Source organism: Orcinus orca, chromosome 11 (genome assembly GCF_937001465.1).
Source record: "Orcinus orca chromosome 11, mOrcOrc1.1, whole genome shotgun sequence".
Taxonomy (NCBI): Eukaryota; Metazoa; Chordata; class Mammalia; order Artiodactyla; family Delphinidae; genus Orcinus; species Orcinus orca.
This window is the reverse complement of record NC_064569.1, coordinates 21738484-21756730: the sequence shown is the minus strand read 5'-3', so window position 1 is coordinate 21756730 and position 18247 is coordinate 21738484. Positions and strand designations below refer to the sequence as shown.

Genomic DNA, 18247 nt, shown 5'->3' with positions numbered 1-18247 from the left:
TTGACGTTGACACTTTTGAAGACAGACCAGCTATTTTGAAGACTGTCCCTTAATTTGGGTCATTTGATGTTTCCTTGTGATTCGATTCAGTTATGCATCTTTGGCAGGAACGTAACACTTAAGTTTTTCCCACCACTTCCTATCAGGCAGCATGTGATTTTGATTTGCCCCATGACCGGTGATGTTTACTTGGGTCAATTGATTAAGGTGGTGTCTGCCAGGATTATCACTGTGAAGTACTCAGTTTCCCTTTGTAACAAATACTTTGTGGCGTGGTTCTTTGAAACTAAGTAAACATTCCATTTTTTTAATCAAACTTTCAATTTATTCATTTATTTATTTTTATCAGTATGGACTTACAGATGCTCGTCTTATTCAATAGGTTATATTTGGTTTCTAGCACTGTTTATTTTGATTGTCCCAGATTTGGCCAATGGAGCCCCTTCAGGCCAGCTGACCTGTCCTCTAACATGGTCCCATCATTCTTCGAGTAGTTCCTTGCTTTGTTGCACATTAAAATAGTCCAGGCTCCCTTGCATTTTTCTTGTTCCACCTCTGGAATTAGCCATTTATTCAGGAAGCCCCACTTCCATTTGGGGGAGAATGGTATTTGGGAGAAAAATCCTGAGAACTAAATGTACTTATTGCTGTGGAGGTTTGCCCCTCCAGGCCCTTTAAGTAGACAAATCTAGAGAATATATGTGTGTGTGAATATAGTTATTCTCTTACTCCATCTCATCTTCCATCACCACTGCTGCCCATTCCTCCTTATGAATACCCTCTGCACCTCACTCAGGCTCTGACCCCTCCACAAAGGTGGATGCCCTCTTCATCTCTCTTGGGCACCAATGTGCCATGCCAGGCCCCTCTCTGTGGATACCCTCCCCACTTGTACTTTTCACTTCTCATAGTGGATTGCCCCCTGTCTGACTTAGTTATGTTTTAATATGTAAATTTATAAGGTGGTATAATTCAAACTAGGTTAGATAATGCAATGAAAGAATTACTGAAAAGCAAGAAAAAGTATTAAACCTTAAAAAAGATATTTTCCAAATTATTATATCTTTGATATTGTAACATGGGCATTGGACATGTGATCAAGTCCCTTTTTCTACTATTTAGTATAACTGTAGTGTTGAGTATTTTACTACTACTTTGTGTTTTGCTGTTTTATTATTAATCATATTTTTATTGAAGTATAATTCACTTATTATATTAGTTTCTGGTGTACAACAGAGTGATTTGATACGTCTATACATCACAAAATGATGTGACCATACAAAGTTATTACAATATTATTGACTATATTCCCTATGCTGTATATTACATCCCTATGACTTGTTTATTTTATAACTGAAAGTTTGTACCTCTTAATCTCCCCCACCTAGTTTACTCATTCCCCCCGACGCTGGCAACCACTAGTTTGTTCTCCGTATCTATGAGTCTGTTTCTGTTTTGTTATGTTTGTTCATTTGTTTTCTCTTTTAGATTCCACATATAAGTGAAATCATACAGTATTTGTCTCTGTATGATTTATTTCACTTAGCATAATACCCTCTAGGTCCATCCATGTTGTCACAAATGGCAAGATTCCATTCCTTTATGGCTGAGTATTATTCCATTGTATATGTATATCACTTCTTCTTATTCCATTCATCTGTCAGTGGACACTTAGTTTGCTTTTGTATCTTGACTATTGTAAATAATGCTGTAGTGAACATATGGGTGTACATATCTTTTTGAATTAGTGTTTTTGTTTTCTTCAGAGAAGTACTCGAAGTGGAATTGCTGGATCATATGATAGTTCTATTTTTAATTTTTGAGGAAACGTTATATACTGTCTTCTGTAGTGGCTACACCAATTTACATTTCCGCTAACAGTGCATACGGGTTCCCTTTTCTCCACATTCTCACCAACACTTGTTATTTGTTTTTGATAATAGCCTTTCTGACAGGTGTGAGGTGATATCTCACTGTGGTTTTGATTTGCACTTCCTTGATGATTAGTGATGTTGAGCATCTTTTCATGTGTCTGTTGGCCATCTGTATGTCTTCTTTGAAAAAATGTCTATTCAGTTCCTATGCCCATTTTTTAAATCAGGTTGTTTGTTTTTTTGATGTTCAATCATATGAGTTTTTTGGTATATTTTGTATATTAATCCCTTATTGGATATGTCATTTGCAAATGTCTTCTCCCATTCAATAGGTTGCCTTTTCATTTTGTTGATAGTTTCCTTTGCTGTGCAATAATTTTTTAGTTTGATTAGGTCCCACTTGTTTATTTTTGCTTTTGTTTCCCTTGCCTGAGGAGACATATCCAAAAAGTATTGCTGAGACCGATGTCAAAAAGTGTACTTCTCACATTTTCTTCTAGGAGTTTTATGGTTTCAGGTCTTAGATCTAAGTCCTTAATCCACTTTAAGTCTACTTTTGTATATGGTATGAGAAAGTAGTCCAGTTTGATTCTTTTGCATGGGGCTGTCCAGTTTTCCCAACACTGTTTATTGAAGAAGCTGCCTCTTCCCCATTGTGTATTCTTGCCTCCTTTGTCATTCCTTCCTGATGCATTTCTACCACTCTTCACCAGCCCAGAATGTCTAAATCAAGTGATTTTTACTTGCATCACCTAAAGCTTAAATAAAAGGTTGAAGAATTTTTCTACACATCACTGAAAATCACATACAATGTGGCATCCTCTCTCTCAGAGCTCATTCCTTGGTTAATTGACCATAGTTCTTGGGTTTATCTCTGGGCTCTCTGTTCTGTTCTGTTGATATATTTGTCTGTTTTTGTGCCAGTATCATACTATTTTGATCACTGTAGCTTTGTAATATAGTTTGATATCAGGGAGCATGATATCTCCAGCTTTGTTCTTCTTTCTCAAGATTGTTTTGACTATTCAGGGTCTTTTGTGGTTCCATATAAATGTTAGAATTATTTCTGGGAAAAATGCCATTGGGGTTTGCTCAGTTTTGATACCTAGATTGTTCAGGAACAAACAAAAAAAAGCATAAGACGACAGTTTCAAAGAAACACCAATTCCAGTAGAACTGGCCCTGATGTCCTTCTGTGTGGCTGGCTTTTCTGTGGGAATTGGGTGTTCCTGCGGCTAAAGTTCCTTTGATGTCTTTTCACTATCCCTGGATTACACACATAAAGGAAAATGTTAGTAGATTTTGAAATAAAAACTTCCTATTTTCAAGATAGGAATGGAGTTTTCTGGACATATTTATTAGTCTGGTTAGTTCATCCCTATTTTCAATGTGAGGAAGTGAGTCTATTAATGATCCGAGGCAGTTTATTTAGTTATAGATGGAATAAAATATAGACTCTCAGGTTAGGAAAAAAGAAAACATTAAATGCATTGAATATAAACTATTACTCAAAACATGAGTCCATTTTGTATATCTGACACTGACCACATGACCTACCCAGAAAAATTTTAGTTTGTTTCAGTGATATTGTTAAAAGACCACTTTTAAAAAGAGAACTTTGCATTCTTTGTGAGTTTTGAGCCTTAAGTTTCTTATTGAGATTCTTATCAGCAGTGAAGTACCTTATTGTAGGACTTTGGAAAATGACAGTGAATAAGGAAACAACTTAAGAGTGTGTGTGTTAAGAAAGAGGGGGACAAAGAGAGAGGGGAAAAGAGGAGGTCGGAAAGCGAAGAGAAAAAGGAAAAGAATGAGATGGAAAAAATAGACAAAGTAAGTCGCAAAAGGAGGGTGCACAGAGAGGGGAGAGGAGAGACTAGAGGTAAGGTCAGAACTATATATACAGAGAGAAATTTACAGAGTGGAGAAAAGAGGGCAAGTGAGTGGAGAGAAGAAAGAATGGGGGCAAAGCAGGAGGACAAGGGAGTGAGAGCAGGAGAGAAGGAGCAGAAGGGGCCAGAGGAGGAGGGATAGATGCCTCCTGGAAAAGTAGAAAGGGAGGAGTTGGAGAAAGAGGGGGATAGAGATGGTGGGGAAGGAGAAGAAACAGAAAACAAAAGGAACAGGAAGATCCAGGTACATGGAAACACTGGGAAAGATGGGAAATCCAAGAGAGGGGAGGAAAGAGAGGGATTGGAGGGTGCAGGACAGAAGGGAGCAGAACCCAGGAGAATGAGGGGGCCAGAGAGAGAGAAAGGGGGGACAACGGGGGTGTGGGGACAGAGGCAGGGGAGAAGAGACAGCTTTGTACGGAGATGGGAAATTGTAGTGGACAAGCAGGAAAGTTGGGGAGAATGAGAGATGGACCGTGAAACAAAAAGGGGGAGGAAAGAGTGGAGCAGAACAGATAGGAGGAGAATTAAGAGAAGGGGAGAGACATCTACAAAATGGGGAGGGTGGATGGGACGGGGTAACCGGGAGAGGGGTAGACACAGAAAGGGGAGCATAAAATAGTGGCACGGAGGACAAAATGCATGTGTGAAAAAATATATTCTTTGATAATATTTTTACTCCTGTGTGTTTCTCTGTATCACGTGCTACTCTTTAACTTCTAGAATGATGAAAAGATGAATGAAGTAATGAATCTGGCCCATACATTCCTGCAGAATTTCTGTCGGGGAAATCCACAGAATCAAGTTCTCCTCCATAAACATCTGAATTTGTTCTTAACCCCTGGTGTAAGTATTTGAGTGACTTCTAATATTTATAGTAAAGTGTCCATCTCATTCGTTTTAGCAACATTGATGGATAGAATTTTATTCATCTTCATCACCACATTTTTAACTTGTAGGGGGTTCTCCTCCTAAAAGTGAATATCTTTTATTTCCATTAAGGAAGCATTTAAAGAAACGTGAAAAATTACACAGATCTTACCTGCAGATGACAACTTCATTTATATGTACATAGTTTAATGTTAGGAAAAAGATGTGGTAGGACAGAGACTAACTCTTTGATGCCATGAGTAAGTTAAATCTGGAAAACTCAAAGGTGGAGTTAAATCTGCTCTGTAAAACATGTGTCAGCGAATACTAAGGAACAGCTACTTTTGAATAATACATAATTAAATTAATCTCAAGAATACTGTTGCCAACTTGTTGACCTTTATAATAAGCTCCGTTTTCCAACTAAATTCCTTTGTGAGCTCAGTTTTTTTTTTAAGTGCTGAATAATCTCAATGCACTTTGTAGAAGACTTGCACAGAAAACTCACTACAGTTTTGCATAAAATAGGAAACTAATCACAAGCTGCGCAATTGGTCTAAGTACTGTAGAATAGAAAATTGATCTTGTCAGAGTTACAAGGGCACATTCCTCTGTGTGTAGCTCCTTGAAGCAGAAACCATGCGGCACATCTTCATGAACAATTATCATCTGTGCAATGAAATTAGCGAGAGGGTTATCCAGCACTTCGTGCACTGCATTGAGACACACGGCCGCCACGTGGAGTACCTGAGGTTTCTGCAGACGATTGTCAAAGCAGATGGTAAATATGTGAAGAAATGCCAGGATATGGTGATGACCGAGGTATGTTCTCAGTTTGTATTTTATCAGCTTCACATAAACAATATGCTCAAATATGGGTTTTCTGTTAATTTAGAGTGACAAACAATCCCCCAGCAACATAGGTTTGGAAAATAAATTAAGTACGACTACTTAAGCACAAATGTATTTTGCTTAGACCTAGGGAAGTAACGTATCATAAGTTGATGTTATAATTTTCTAGGAGTTTATTTTTTTTTTGATTCTTAATGAATTTGTGTATTTTAAATAATGGGTAAAATCCTATGAAAAGTTATAGATTATTTAGAATGAAAGTGATTAAATTTTATATTTTTAAGTTTCAGTATGTAACAAAAATGGATTAAACTCTGCTTTTCAAGTGCCCTTATTACTCGGTTCCTGAAACATAGAATGGGTGTTCTTTGCTACTATTTACAGGGGGCTTTGAAGGGAATGAAACTAATGAATAGAAATTATCCATCAGTGATTCATTATATATGGAAACTTAGCTATTTAGAGTAAGTTAAAAATTTGAGAAAAGCAAATGGATGAAGTACTTCATTTATTTTGCCCTTTTCATTATGTTGTTTGTCATTGAGTAAGATTTATACAATGAATGAGTTACTCACTGGGAACCAAGTGATACTTTGGAGAATACTTTGAGCCTGTTTGGGTAAATCATTGCTCTGTGACCTAATGGTTCTCTAAAGGCCTGTATGGATTAGGCAGCTTTCAAACATGGCTACAAACAAGTTATATAGTAGATTATAGTGATTTGGGGGGATTTTCATAATGATGTACCTTAAATTTGAGAGTGGGAGTAGTTTCTATATTGGTACAATGTGAGTCCCTCTTGCTCCATAGAAATGTTAAAGTTAATTCAGCTGGAAGCCTTGAATTTTTAAACGTAAATTATTGTTATTAACATTTAAGGAGCATTTTAAACTTGTAAAATTTACCTCTTATCTGTATTTACATTAACATTAGCCCTTCATTGCCTAGAAATGTGAGAGTTAATTTGATTTTGGAAAATCATCATGGAAAGACTTAAAATGGGAAAGCAGCGCATAGTTAAGCCAGTCCTATGGCATTTATTAGGTGAAGCATTTCTGTGTGTAAAGAAGTATTTATAATATTATGTTAATATATAAATTTTTGACCCATATACATTCACTTTCAACAAAACTTTCAGTGTAAGCCAATTAATTGTCTTATCAATTCAAATAAAATAGAAAAATTACATAATCTGTGTTCTCCACCAGAATATTTCACATTGGCGTCAGAAAATTGGTGCTGTAATAGACAGCAAGAATTGAGGCCTGCGCAGCTCCTGACCTGTCTGTGGTTTGGGGTTGCTATCTGCCTCATAAAGCAAAGTAGAGGGTTTGTCTTCTGGGAAGACAAAAGTCTTCTCTGCCAAAACCTCTTACATAGTTGGCCTTGGCACCTTCCAGGAATTGGAGGGCAGGGATTGAGACCTCTTGAGTCTGGGTTTTCAGTTGAGGTAGAGAGAGAAGACAGCAGTTACGAAGTCTGGAGTGGGGTGTAGTTACCTCCAGAACTCATCACTGTTAACTCAGCCTGGGCTTCACGACAGTCAAAGTGGATTCCTCAATAAAATAATAATACAGTTTCCCCTCCCAAATAGACAAGGCATTACGGTGATTGAGCAATAAAATTACCACCTGCTGGAATTCTCCACTGAAGTTATATAAACAAAACAGGGAGGAAAATTTATGTCCTAAAAGCCCCTACATATTCATTCTTTGTCTCTCTCTCTTTTTTAAAAGTTGTCTTTTTCTCTTCATTTCTCCCATCTCTGCTTTTACCTCCATTCTCTACCGACATCCATGACACGTGGAATCTCCAAATTCTCATAGAGTTGCATTTGGTTCAGTGTACTTGCTTACTTATTCTGTCACTATTGAAGGAGATGGGGATATTTTATTCTATAGTAAAATTAGACTTACGAGATTTCTCATGCTTGGCAATGGAGTCTGCCATTTGAAGTAGAAGGAAGTAACTTCATTGGAATATTTTGCAGGTTCAATTTCAGTGGGTGACTCACTGAACAGTTTACTGTCATCTGTGTCCTTAATTCTTGCCCCTCTCCATCTCTCCCGTGTCTCTCCGACTGGTTTTGATAACATTCATAACTAATCACTTGACACATGCGTAGAATCTTTTTTACCATCCTGCCTTGGTGTAGTTCTGCATTTGCAGTGTTATCTATGTTTTTACAAAGAGATGCACGTATTTCCAGATAGACCAAGCCTTTGGAAATAACTGCAAGGATGAACATTTGGACTGCTATGTCGACTCTCTTGTTATCATTTCAGTTGATAAATGGGGGTGAAGATGTGCTGGTATTTTACAATGATAGAGCATCATTTCCCATCCTTCTCCATATGATGTGTTCAGAGAGGGACCGAGGGGACGAGAGTGGCCCCTTAGCCTACCACATCACCCTTGTGGAGTTGCTGGCAGCATGCACAGAGGGGAAAAATGTCTACACTGAAATCAAGTGCAATTCCCTTCTGCCCCTGGACGACATAGTGAGGGTGGTGACCCATGACGACTGCATCCCTGAGGTAAGCCTGGCAAAAGCTTAGTGGCTATAGAATTGTTAGTAATTTTTAATAAGTGCCGGAAGTCCTCCTACTATTATTTATAATGAGATAATGTATTTAGTGAAGGAATTGTACTTAGCTATACAATTAGGAACATTTAAAAGAGCATAAAAAGTTTACTCTTTTGTTCTACAAGGAACTATGAAAAAGGATAAACCTTTTTAAAGTATAGCCGCTATTAGTTTACTAGAAGCTACCATAGGAATTTCTAGGTATGGCATTGTGATCAAACGGAAAAATTGACTTGTAACCTCTAGTATGTTCCTGAGCATAAAACAGATGCTTCATAAATAATTCACAGTCATCAGTAGGAGAGGCTAGGATGGTACTGCAGGATCACTATCAGATTCTCTAGGTTTACCTTTGCTTTATGGAGTAGATGCATTCTTGGAAATATGGACACATTTTGCTTTATTCACACATCATCTTTTACCTTCTGTTCTTGTTTGGCGTGACGGCAGGGAAGAAACTCATTAGAAGCTGGTTGTCTGCCAACAAGATTAACGAGGCTTCCAGGAACGTGCATTGCAATAATGTTTTTCTTTTCTACCATTGTGGTGTATTGTTGCAAAGTTTATAAACATGTGATACACTAAATCCAAACATTTTAACTCACAGTAGCTTAAAAAGGCATCCAGTTAGGTTAACTTCCCTACTTCCAAATAGTCCTACACAGTGATGGACTTGAAAGTATATTTTTATGAAATTTTGTGGAATTGTTGATACCTCAAACCAAGGGTACTTCATGACTTGATTGGTTTGAAATAAGATGGCAAAGAAAGGAAGCATAGTGTAGTGATTAAATCCGTGGGTTCTGTCTTTATTTGAGGTCCTGATTCTGGCCATGCAGTTCTCTTGGACATAGCACTCTAACCTCTTATATTCACATACTTCACCCCTCGTCATCCTTCAGATCTTGATTCCAGCATTACTTCTTTAAGGAAGACCCTCCTGGCTTCCCATAGTAGAGTCTATAAGAGCCTATAATTTGAAATTTGATATTTGAATTTTATTAGTTAAAAATATCTGTAGCCTTCACATTCTTTACCAAGATTATAAGCTAAATGAGAGTAACACCTGGGTCTGTTTGTAGTCACCATTATATTGTCTGAACCTGAACCTACATTTAATAAGTATGTTCTGAATGAATGAACGAATGGTTTAAAGAATGAGTCAGAATCTTGGATCCATTACTTTCTAGCTGTGTGACTGATTCCAACAGGGTACTTAACCTTCTAATCTTCAATTTACACAATTTTGAAGCAAAATAATTATAGTATGTACCTGATAGGATTGGTGGAGGATTAAATTAAGATATTACATACAGACTGCTGAAGGCGTTTGGCATGTAGCGAGCACTGAATGCATATTAACTGCTGTCAAGATGATTATGATATGCACCAAATGGCTCTGATGTCTCCGTGACACAGGCACCCTGCCATTGAAGATTTGCTTCAGACCTCAGTCAGGCAGAGATAAGTACTAAGGGCATGAAAGCTGGCCCTGTATTCCTTATGGTTCTAACTCGGATTCTGTGAACGCTCTGAAATTGTTTACATGATTTTTTTATGTGTGTGCATTTTTCTGGGGAAATTTATAGCATTCATCACATTCTTATACAGAGAGAGAGAGAGGAGAGAAAAGAAGAGATAAGAGAAGAAGGGGAAAGAAAAGGAAAAACAAAAACTATTGCCCTATGCACTTTAGAAATGGTATATGTTGGTGAGACTCATGCCAGTCTTTTATGAGGAACTTTGCTAAATCTGGAAAGGAACTTTACTACATCTTAAAATAATTCAATTTTTTTTTTTTTTTTGGTAAGCTGTGAGCCTGCCTCTTCTCAGAAATAGTAATTTAAATGCTTTTGAATGGCAACAAAGTATTATTTAGTCAACATACTGAAGCATTGTATTAGATCTCTTTTGGTTGCAAGTGACAGAAACCCAATTTAAACTAGTTTAAATTTTAAAAGGGAATTTTATTGGCTCTTGTATTTGGGAATTTGAAGAATAGTTGTTCATATGATTCAAGAGGTTCAAACGATGTCAGAATTCCTCTGTCTCTTGTTACCTTTTCCTTTGGGGTTTTGCCTCATTCTCTTTATCTGAGCATAATTTTCCTCCACACACCTGGAGAAGATGGGTCTTGGAGTCCAGGTTGACCTTGTTCCATTTTGACAATGAGAGAGGGGGAAAGGGAGTGAGAGAGAGAACGAGAGAATATGAATGAATGAATGACAGAGACAGAGAAGGGGAGGGGAGGTGGGGAGGTGAGGTGGAGAGGAGGGAAGAGAGGGAGGCAGAGAGGGAAAGAGAGTACTTTTGACTCCTAGTGTCTGAAATATGTTAGACTTGGTTTACATGAAGTTCACATTCTCACACCAATCACAGGGCCCAGGGGAATGGAATACTAGGTCATGTGTTTACCCTGGGCCAGGGGGTGGAGTGTTTTAGTAAAAGAAAGGAGATGGGAATGCTCTCTGGGTACACCCAAAGTATACTATAATTTACTATAGGAAATAACACAGTTTCACATAACCATTCATAATACATATTGGAAGATGAAGAATAAGGAAAAAACTCACTCTCTTCTCTATTTGAAACTTGCGCAGGTTAAAATTGCTTATGTGAATTTTGTTAATCACTGTTACGTTGACACTGAAGTGGAAATGAAGGAAATCTACACAAGTAACCACATTTGGAAATTATTTGAGAGCTTCTTGGTGGATATGGCAAGGGTAAGTCACGCGTTGATCATTAAATACTACTTCCTGTTTAGTAAGGTCATTGATATATATTTTGACTAAACAGTATCAAGCATCTGGATGAAAACTTAGAATTAAACCGACTATGTTTAGATGTCATCTGTTACATTCAAAAAGTTGTGACTGAGTTTCATAAGACTGTGAGATTCGATGAGTTAATGTAGTCAAAATGCCAGTACAGAGTATATGGCAGCAAGGTGTTCATTTTCACTTTTACAACTGACCGTATTGGCCTGTTAGTAAATGGAATTTTAGTAGCCTTTTTGCATCGGTTAGAGATGATATTTGGCAGAGGTCAATTTGTATTCAACCTTGTATCATGAATGCAATTATAAACCAGAGATGGAAGAGATCGCACGAGGTCTTGGATACTGCTTTTGGGCAGGTAGGTACTTGCAGACTATTTAGGACCCAGCACTGCCCACTATTGCCTATTCCACATTTTCTTTGGGAGTGTGCTCCAGTAATTGAATCATCTGCTGCTTTCACTCATGTCAGTCAGAATACAGTCTGCTTTTTACTTTGAGTCCATTTTCTCATGTTTGGCTTTTTGGGGGGTTGGGGAGGACACATGGAGCTGGCTGGCATTTTCCAGATACTGTCCAGCATATGTTTTTGCTCTGTTAATATTGAGTACATGAATGAACGAAGAAAGGAAGGAAGGAATCTTTGATAGATAGCACTTAATTTGAGTTAGTATATCTTAGCCCCTTTTTTGCCTGCCGAATGATAATGTCCAGGGTGTATTATTTTAGTTATTTTGTGGGGGGACGATCTTCTCCGGTTTTCCCATTAAAATTATGGGACATAATGTTCAAACATGAGTTTCACTAATAGAAGATAGTGTATAGCTAACTCCTTAGACTTATATGACTTATGGTGGCCTGTCCCAGTCCTTTGGCTTCCTACATTCCTGAGTGCTGGTCGTTTACAGGGGCTTCACTTAGATGTATTGGAGGAGAGGGGTTAGTGAAGTCCACATGGATGGATGCCAATTGCTATCCGTTAGCTCACTGCCTTCCTACAATTCTTTCTGGATGGAAGGAAGGCTAAAGGGATATAATAAAACATTAGCTGTAGATCCAGACATCCAAGAGCAATCTTAGATAATAGAATAAATCACATATTCCAGTCTAGGAGCTCTTTTATTTAGTCAAGGCTCGCAGGTGGAATGTACTTATTTCGCCTTTGGTATGGGGTAGTGTGAGTGAGCTCTGCTGTGTTCACACATGTGTGAAGCAAGGCAATCCTGTTTTACCTCATTTCTGTAGACCTTAAAAGCCACTCGCTACCTTCCTCAGGTAGACCTGCATCCTGTTTTACACAGGACTTAACATACCACTCATATTTACCCCTGTGACCTTGTGAAAGCCCTTGTAAGTGACTGGCCACAAGTATCTCCAGAGACCTTGGAGTAAAGGATGGTTTATATGCTGATGGCTGAGCTTTAAAACTGCACGTGCAGGAAGACATTAAAGAGATTACAGACTGATTTGCAGAGTTGCACAGTGCTATGGACTAAAGATAAGCTTGAAAAGACCAAGGTCACATTCTAGGCATCATGATCTGCAAAGCTGAAAGGATTTTTATTTTTAAACCAAAGAAGGCTTGATGATACCTGTCATTGATTATGCTACCTTGGAAACAGTCTTTTCCATTGATGTGTTTATTCATAAGGCTAAAGGGTACATATTCTTTTTTTTTTAAAGTATGCATGTAGGGAGGATTTTTATTTTAGCTATTCAATATTTAAATAGACATAGTGTTATTAGTATATAAAGGCTTTAAGGGAATTTCAAGTTTTCTTGGTCTATTCAATCATTATGTCTAACCACAACAGCTTAACTATACTGCAGAAGCATTTTTGTTCTTTCCTTCTTGTTTCCCTCTGATTTATATTTTAAAGCAGCAACTCTCTTATCCCCTCATCGAGAATGACAAGGACTCACCCTTCCTACTTCAGGGAAGGGGCAGGAAACCTGACTTTTCCATGTTTGGGATTTGTCTTTCTCCCCGTGAAGACAGATTAAGGAGCCAACACACACTTTCAAATTCAAATACGAAAAAAATATGGTTAAAAAAGTGGAGTGTGGCCTTTGAGGTGAATTTTCAGTTCAGTAGAACAGTAGCTCTCAAACTTTAGTGAGCAGCAGAATTATCTGCAGGATTTGTTAGAACACATGTTGCTGGGCCCCACTCCCATAGTTTCTGATTCAGTAGATGTGAGACTTGGCATTTTTAACAGGTTTTCAGGTGATGCTGAAGCTGCTGGTCCAGCGACCACACTTTGAGAATCACTGCAGTAGAGCAAGGTAGTCAGCAATAGGCATTTTAGAGTCATCAGCCAGACCAGAGTTCAAGTTTAGGCTCTGTCTCTTACTAGCTCAGTTATCCTGGGCAAGGTACTTAGCCCTCTGACCCTGAGTTTCCTTATTTGTCAAATACATACAATAATAACACATTCCTGGGCTTCCCTGGTGGCGCAGTGGTTGAGAGTCCGCCTGCCGATGCAGGGGACGCGGGTTTGTGCCCCGGTCCGGGAAGATCCCACATGCCGCGGAGCGGCTGGGCCCCTGAGCCATGGCTGCTGAGCCTGCGCGTCCGGAGCCTGTGTTTCGCAGCGGGAGGGGCCGCAGCAGTGAGAGGCCCGCGTACCGCTAAAAAAAAAAAAAAAGTAAATAACACATTCCTTATGGCGTTACTGGGAGGCGTCAGTGAGATAATACGTATAGAGCTCTTAGCACATGCTCAGCACTTAGAGAGTTGGTGCCATCACCCATTTTATCCCTGTCATGGTTAACATCGCTGGTATTACAAGGTTATATGTAGCCTTTAAAGCAATTTCAAGTAGCTTCCCCAAGACCCGATAACAATGTTGAGGATAACCTAAAGGAGGCCCATCTTACGCAGGCAAGAGCCAGAAACCATGTTCGTGAAGCTGGACACACACAATAGTGACTTGATGTAGAGATGGACTAAATTCAGATATTACAGCAAAGTTATGAAATCCTGGAGCAACTGATTTACATCAGTGAGACATGGTGAAGGTAATCTGGAGGAAAGGTATTTGGTAAATTGGACCTAAAGAATTGTAGGATCTTAGGGTTGAAAGAGACTGGCAGTCCTACCGTTCACAGTTTCTAGCACCTGCCTGTATATTTCCATTTATAATGATCTCATTACTTTTTTGTGAGACAACTGATTTCATTACTGCGCAACTTGAATTGTTAGAAACCAAAACTGAGCCAGATTTTTTTTTTAATTTTTAAATTTTATTTTATTCATTTTCTTATACAGCAGGTTCTTATTAGTCATCAATTTTATACACATCACTGTATACATGTCAGTCCCAATTGCCCAATTCATCACACCACCATCCCCACCCCCCCGCTGCTTTCCACCATTGGTGTCCATACGTTTGTTCTATATATCTGTGTCTCAAATTTCTGCCCTGCAAACCCAGTTCATCTGTATTATTTTTCTAGGTTCCACGTATATGCGTTAATATACGATATTTGTTTTGCTCTTTCTGACTTACTTCACTCTGTATAACAGTCTCTAGATCCATCCATGTCTCAACAAATGACCCAATTTCGTTCCTTTTTATGGCTGAGTAATATTCCATTGTATATATGTACCACATCTTCTTTATCCATTCATCTGTCAATGGGCATTTAGGTTGCTTCCATGACCTGGCTATTGTAAATAGTGCTGCAGTGAACATTGGGGTGCATGTGTCTTTTTGAATTATGGTTTTCTCTGGGTATATGCCCAGTAGTGGGATTGCTGGATCATATGGTAATTCTATTTTTAGTTTTTTAACGAACCTCCATACTGCTCTCTATAGTGGCTGTATCAATTTACATTCCCACCAACAGTGCAAGAGGGTTCCCTTTTCTCCACACCCTCTCCAGCATTTGTTGTTTGTAGATTTTCTGATGATGCCCATTCTATCTGGTGTGAGGTGATACCTCATTGTAGTTTTGATTTGCATTTCTCTAATAATTAGTGATGTTGAGCAGCTTTTCATGTGCCTCTTGGCCATCTGTATGTCTTCTTTGGAGAAATGTCTATTTAGGTCTTCTGCCCATTTTTGGATTGGGTTGTTTGTTTTTTTTAATATTGAGCTGCATGAGCTGTTTATATATTTTGGAGATTAATCCTTTGTCAGTTCCTTCATTTGCAAATATTTTCTCCCATTCTGAGGGTTGTCTTTTTGTCTTGTTTATGGTTTCCTTTGCTGTGAAAAAGGTTTTAAGTTTCATTAGGTCCCATTTGTTTATTTTGGTTTTTATTTCCATTACTCTAGGAGGTGGATCAAAAAAGATCTTGCTATAATTTATGGCAAAGAGTGTTCTTCCTATGTATTCCTCTAAGAGTTTTATACTGTCTGGTCTTACATTTAGGTCTCGAATCCATTTTGAGTTTACTTTTATGTATCGTGTTAGGGAGTGTTCTAATTTCATTCTTTTACATGTAGCTGTCCAATTTTCCCAGCACCACTTATTGAAGAGACTGTCTTTTCTCCATTGTATATCCTTGCCTCCTTTATCATAGATTAGTTGGCCATAGGTGCGTGGGTTTATCTCTGGGCTTTCTATCTTGTTCCATTGATCTATGATTCTGTGTTTGTGCCAGTACCATATTGTCTTGATTACTGTGGCTTTGTAGTATAGTCTGAAGTCAGGGAGTCTGATTCCTCCAGCTCCATTTTTTTCCCTCAAGACTGATTTGGCTATTAGGGGTCTTTTGTGTCTCCATACAAATTTTAAGATTTTTTGTTCTAGTTCCGTAAAAAATGCCATTGGTAATTTGATAGGTATTGCATTGAATCTGTAGATTGCTTTGGGTAGTATAGTCATTTTCAGAATATTGAGTCTTCCAATCCAAGAACATGGTATATCTCTCCATCTGTTGGTATCATCTTTAATTTCTTTCATCAGTGTCTTATAGTTTTCTGCATACAGGTCTTTTGTCTTCCTAGGTAGGTTTATTCCTAGGTATTTTATTCCTTTTGTTGCAATGGTAAATGGGAGTGTTTCCTTAATTTCACTTTCAGATTTTTCATCATTAGTGTATAGGAATGCAAGAGATTTCTGTGCATTAATTTTGTATCCTGCAACTTTACCATTGATTAGCTCTAGTATTTTTCTAGTGGCATCTTTAGGATTCTCTATGTATAGTATCATGTCATCTGCAAACAGTGACAGTTTTATTTCCTCTTTTCCAATTTGTGTTCCTTTTATTTCTTCTTCTTCTCTGATTGCCGTGGCTAGGACTTCCAAAACTATGTTGAATAATAGTAGTGAGAGTGGACATCCTTGTCTTTTTCCTGATCTTAGAGGAAATGCTTTCAATTTTTCACCATTGAGAATCATGTTTGCTTTGGGTTTGTCGTATATGGGCTTTATTATGTTGAGGTAGTTTCCCTCTATGCCCATTTTCTGGACAGTTTTTTATCATAAATGGGTGTTGAATTTTGTCAAAAGCTTTTTCTGCATCTATTGAGATGATCATATGGTTTTTATTCTTCAATTTGTTAATATGGTGTATCACATTGATTGATTTGTGTATATTGAAGGATCCTTGCATCCCTGGGATAAATCCTACTTGATCATGGTGTATGATCTTTTTAAAGTGTTGTTGGATTCTGTTTGCTAGTGTTTTGTTGAGGATTTTTTCATCTATATTGATCAGTGATATTGGTCTGTAATTTTCTGTTTTTGTAGTATCTTTGTCTGGTTTTGGTATCAGGGTGATAGTGGCCTCATAGAATGAGTTTGGGAGTGTTCCTTCCTCTGCAATTTTTTGGAAGAGTTTGAGAAGGATGGATTTTAGCTCTTCTCTAAATGTTTGATAGAATTCACCTGTGAAGCCATCTGGTCCTGGGCTTTTGTTTGTTGGAAGATTTTTAATCACAGTTTCAATTTCATTACTTGCGATTGGTCTGTTCATATTTTCTATTTCTTCGTGTCAGTCTTGGAAGGTTATACCTTTCTAAGAATTTGTCCATTTCTTCCAGGTTGTCCATTTTATTGGCATAGAGTTGCTTGTAGTGGTCTCTTCGGATGCTTTGTATTTCTGCGTTGTCTTTTATAACTTCACCTTTTTCATTTCTAATTTTATTCATTTGAGTCCTCTCCCTCTTTTTCTTGATAAGTCTGGCTAATGGTTTATCAATTTTGCTTATCTTCTCAAAGAATCAGCTTTTAGTTTTATTGGTCTTTGCTCTTGTTTTCTTTGTTTTCATTTCATTTATTTCTGCTCTGATCTTTATGATTTCTTTCCTTCTGCTAACTTTGGGTTTTGTTTGTTCTTCTTTCTCTAGTTCCTTTAGGTATAAGGTTAGATTGTTTATTTGAGATTTTTCTTGTTTCTTGAGGTAGGCTTGTATAGCTATAAACATCCCTCTTAGAACTGCTCTTGCTGCATCCCATAGATTTTGGATCATTGTGTTTTCATTGTCATATGTCTCTAGTTATTTTTTTATTTCTTCTTTGATTTCTTCAGTGATCTCTTAGTTATTTAGTAACGTATTGTTTAGCCTCCATGTGTTTGTGTTTTTTATGTTTTTTTCCTTGTAGTTGATTTCTGATCTCATAGTGCTGTAGTCAGAAAAGATGCTTGATATGATTTCCATTTTCTGAAATTTACTGAGGCTTGATTTGTGACCCAAGATGTGATCTATCCTGGAGAATGTTCCATGCACATTTGGGAAGAAAGTGTAATCTGCTGTTTTAGATGAGATGTCCTATAAATATCAGTTAAGTCTATCTGGTCTATTGTCTCATTTAAAGCTTCTGTTTCCTTATTTATTTTCATTTTGGATGATCTGTCCATTGGTGTAAGTGAGATGTTAAAGTCCCCCACTACTGTTGTGCTACTGTCGATTTCCTCTTTTAGAGCTGTTAGCAGTTGCCTTATGTATTGAGGTGCTCCTATGTTGGGTGCATATATATTTATAATTGTTATATCTTCTTCTTGGATTGATCCCTTGATCATTACGTGTCCTTCCTTGTTTCTTGTAACATTCTTTATTTTAAAGTCTATTTTATCTGTTATGAGTATTCCTACTCCAGCTTTCTTTTGATTTCCATTTGCATGGAATATCTTTTTCCATCCCCTCACTTTCAGTCTGTATGTGTCCCTAGGTCTGAAGTGGGTCTCTTGTAGACAGCATATAGATGGGTCTTGTTTTTGTATCTCTTCAGCAAGCCTGTGCCTTTTGGCTGGAGCATTTAATCCATTCACGTTTAAGGTAATTATCGATATGTATGTTCCTATGACCATTTACTTAATTGTTTTGGGTTTGTTTTTGTAGGTCCTTTTCTTCTCTTGTGTTTGCCACTTAGAGAAGTTCCTGTAGCGTTTGTTTTAGAGCTGGTTTGGTGGTGCTGAATTCTCGTAGCCTTTGGTTGT

The 18247-nt window shown here is 37.8% G+C and overlaps 1 protein-coding gene across 3 annotated transcripts in view; it reads left to right on the top strand.

The window, feature by feature from the left end:
• ITPR2 (inositol 1,4,5-trisphosphate receptor type 2) overlaps positions 1 to 18247 on the top strand; it is a 523758-nt gene that overhangs the window by 247872 nt on the left and 257639 nt on the right. For all 3 annotated transcript variants that reach the window (XR_004483814.2, XM_033430221.2, XM_004270904.3), the window contains 4 exons: positions 4490 to 4612; positions 5258 to 5458; positions 7774 to 8025; positions 10676 to 10801. Coding sequence is in view for 2 of the 3 variants with exons in the window: in XM_033430221.2 (XP_033286112.1) it covers positions 4490 to 4612; positions 5258 to 5458; positions 7774 to 8025; positions 10676 to 10801 (702 nt within the window). In the remaining variant the exon portion in view is untranslated. The remainder of the gene's footprint in view (positions 1 to 4489; positions 4613 to 5257; positions 5459 to 7773; positions 8026 to 10675; positions 10802 to 18247) is intronic.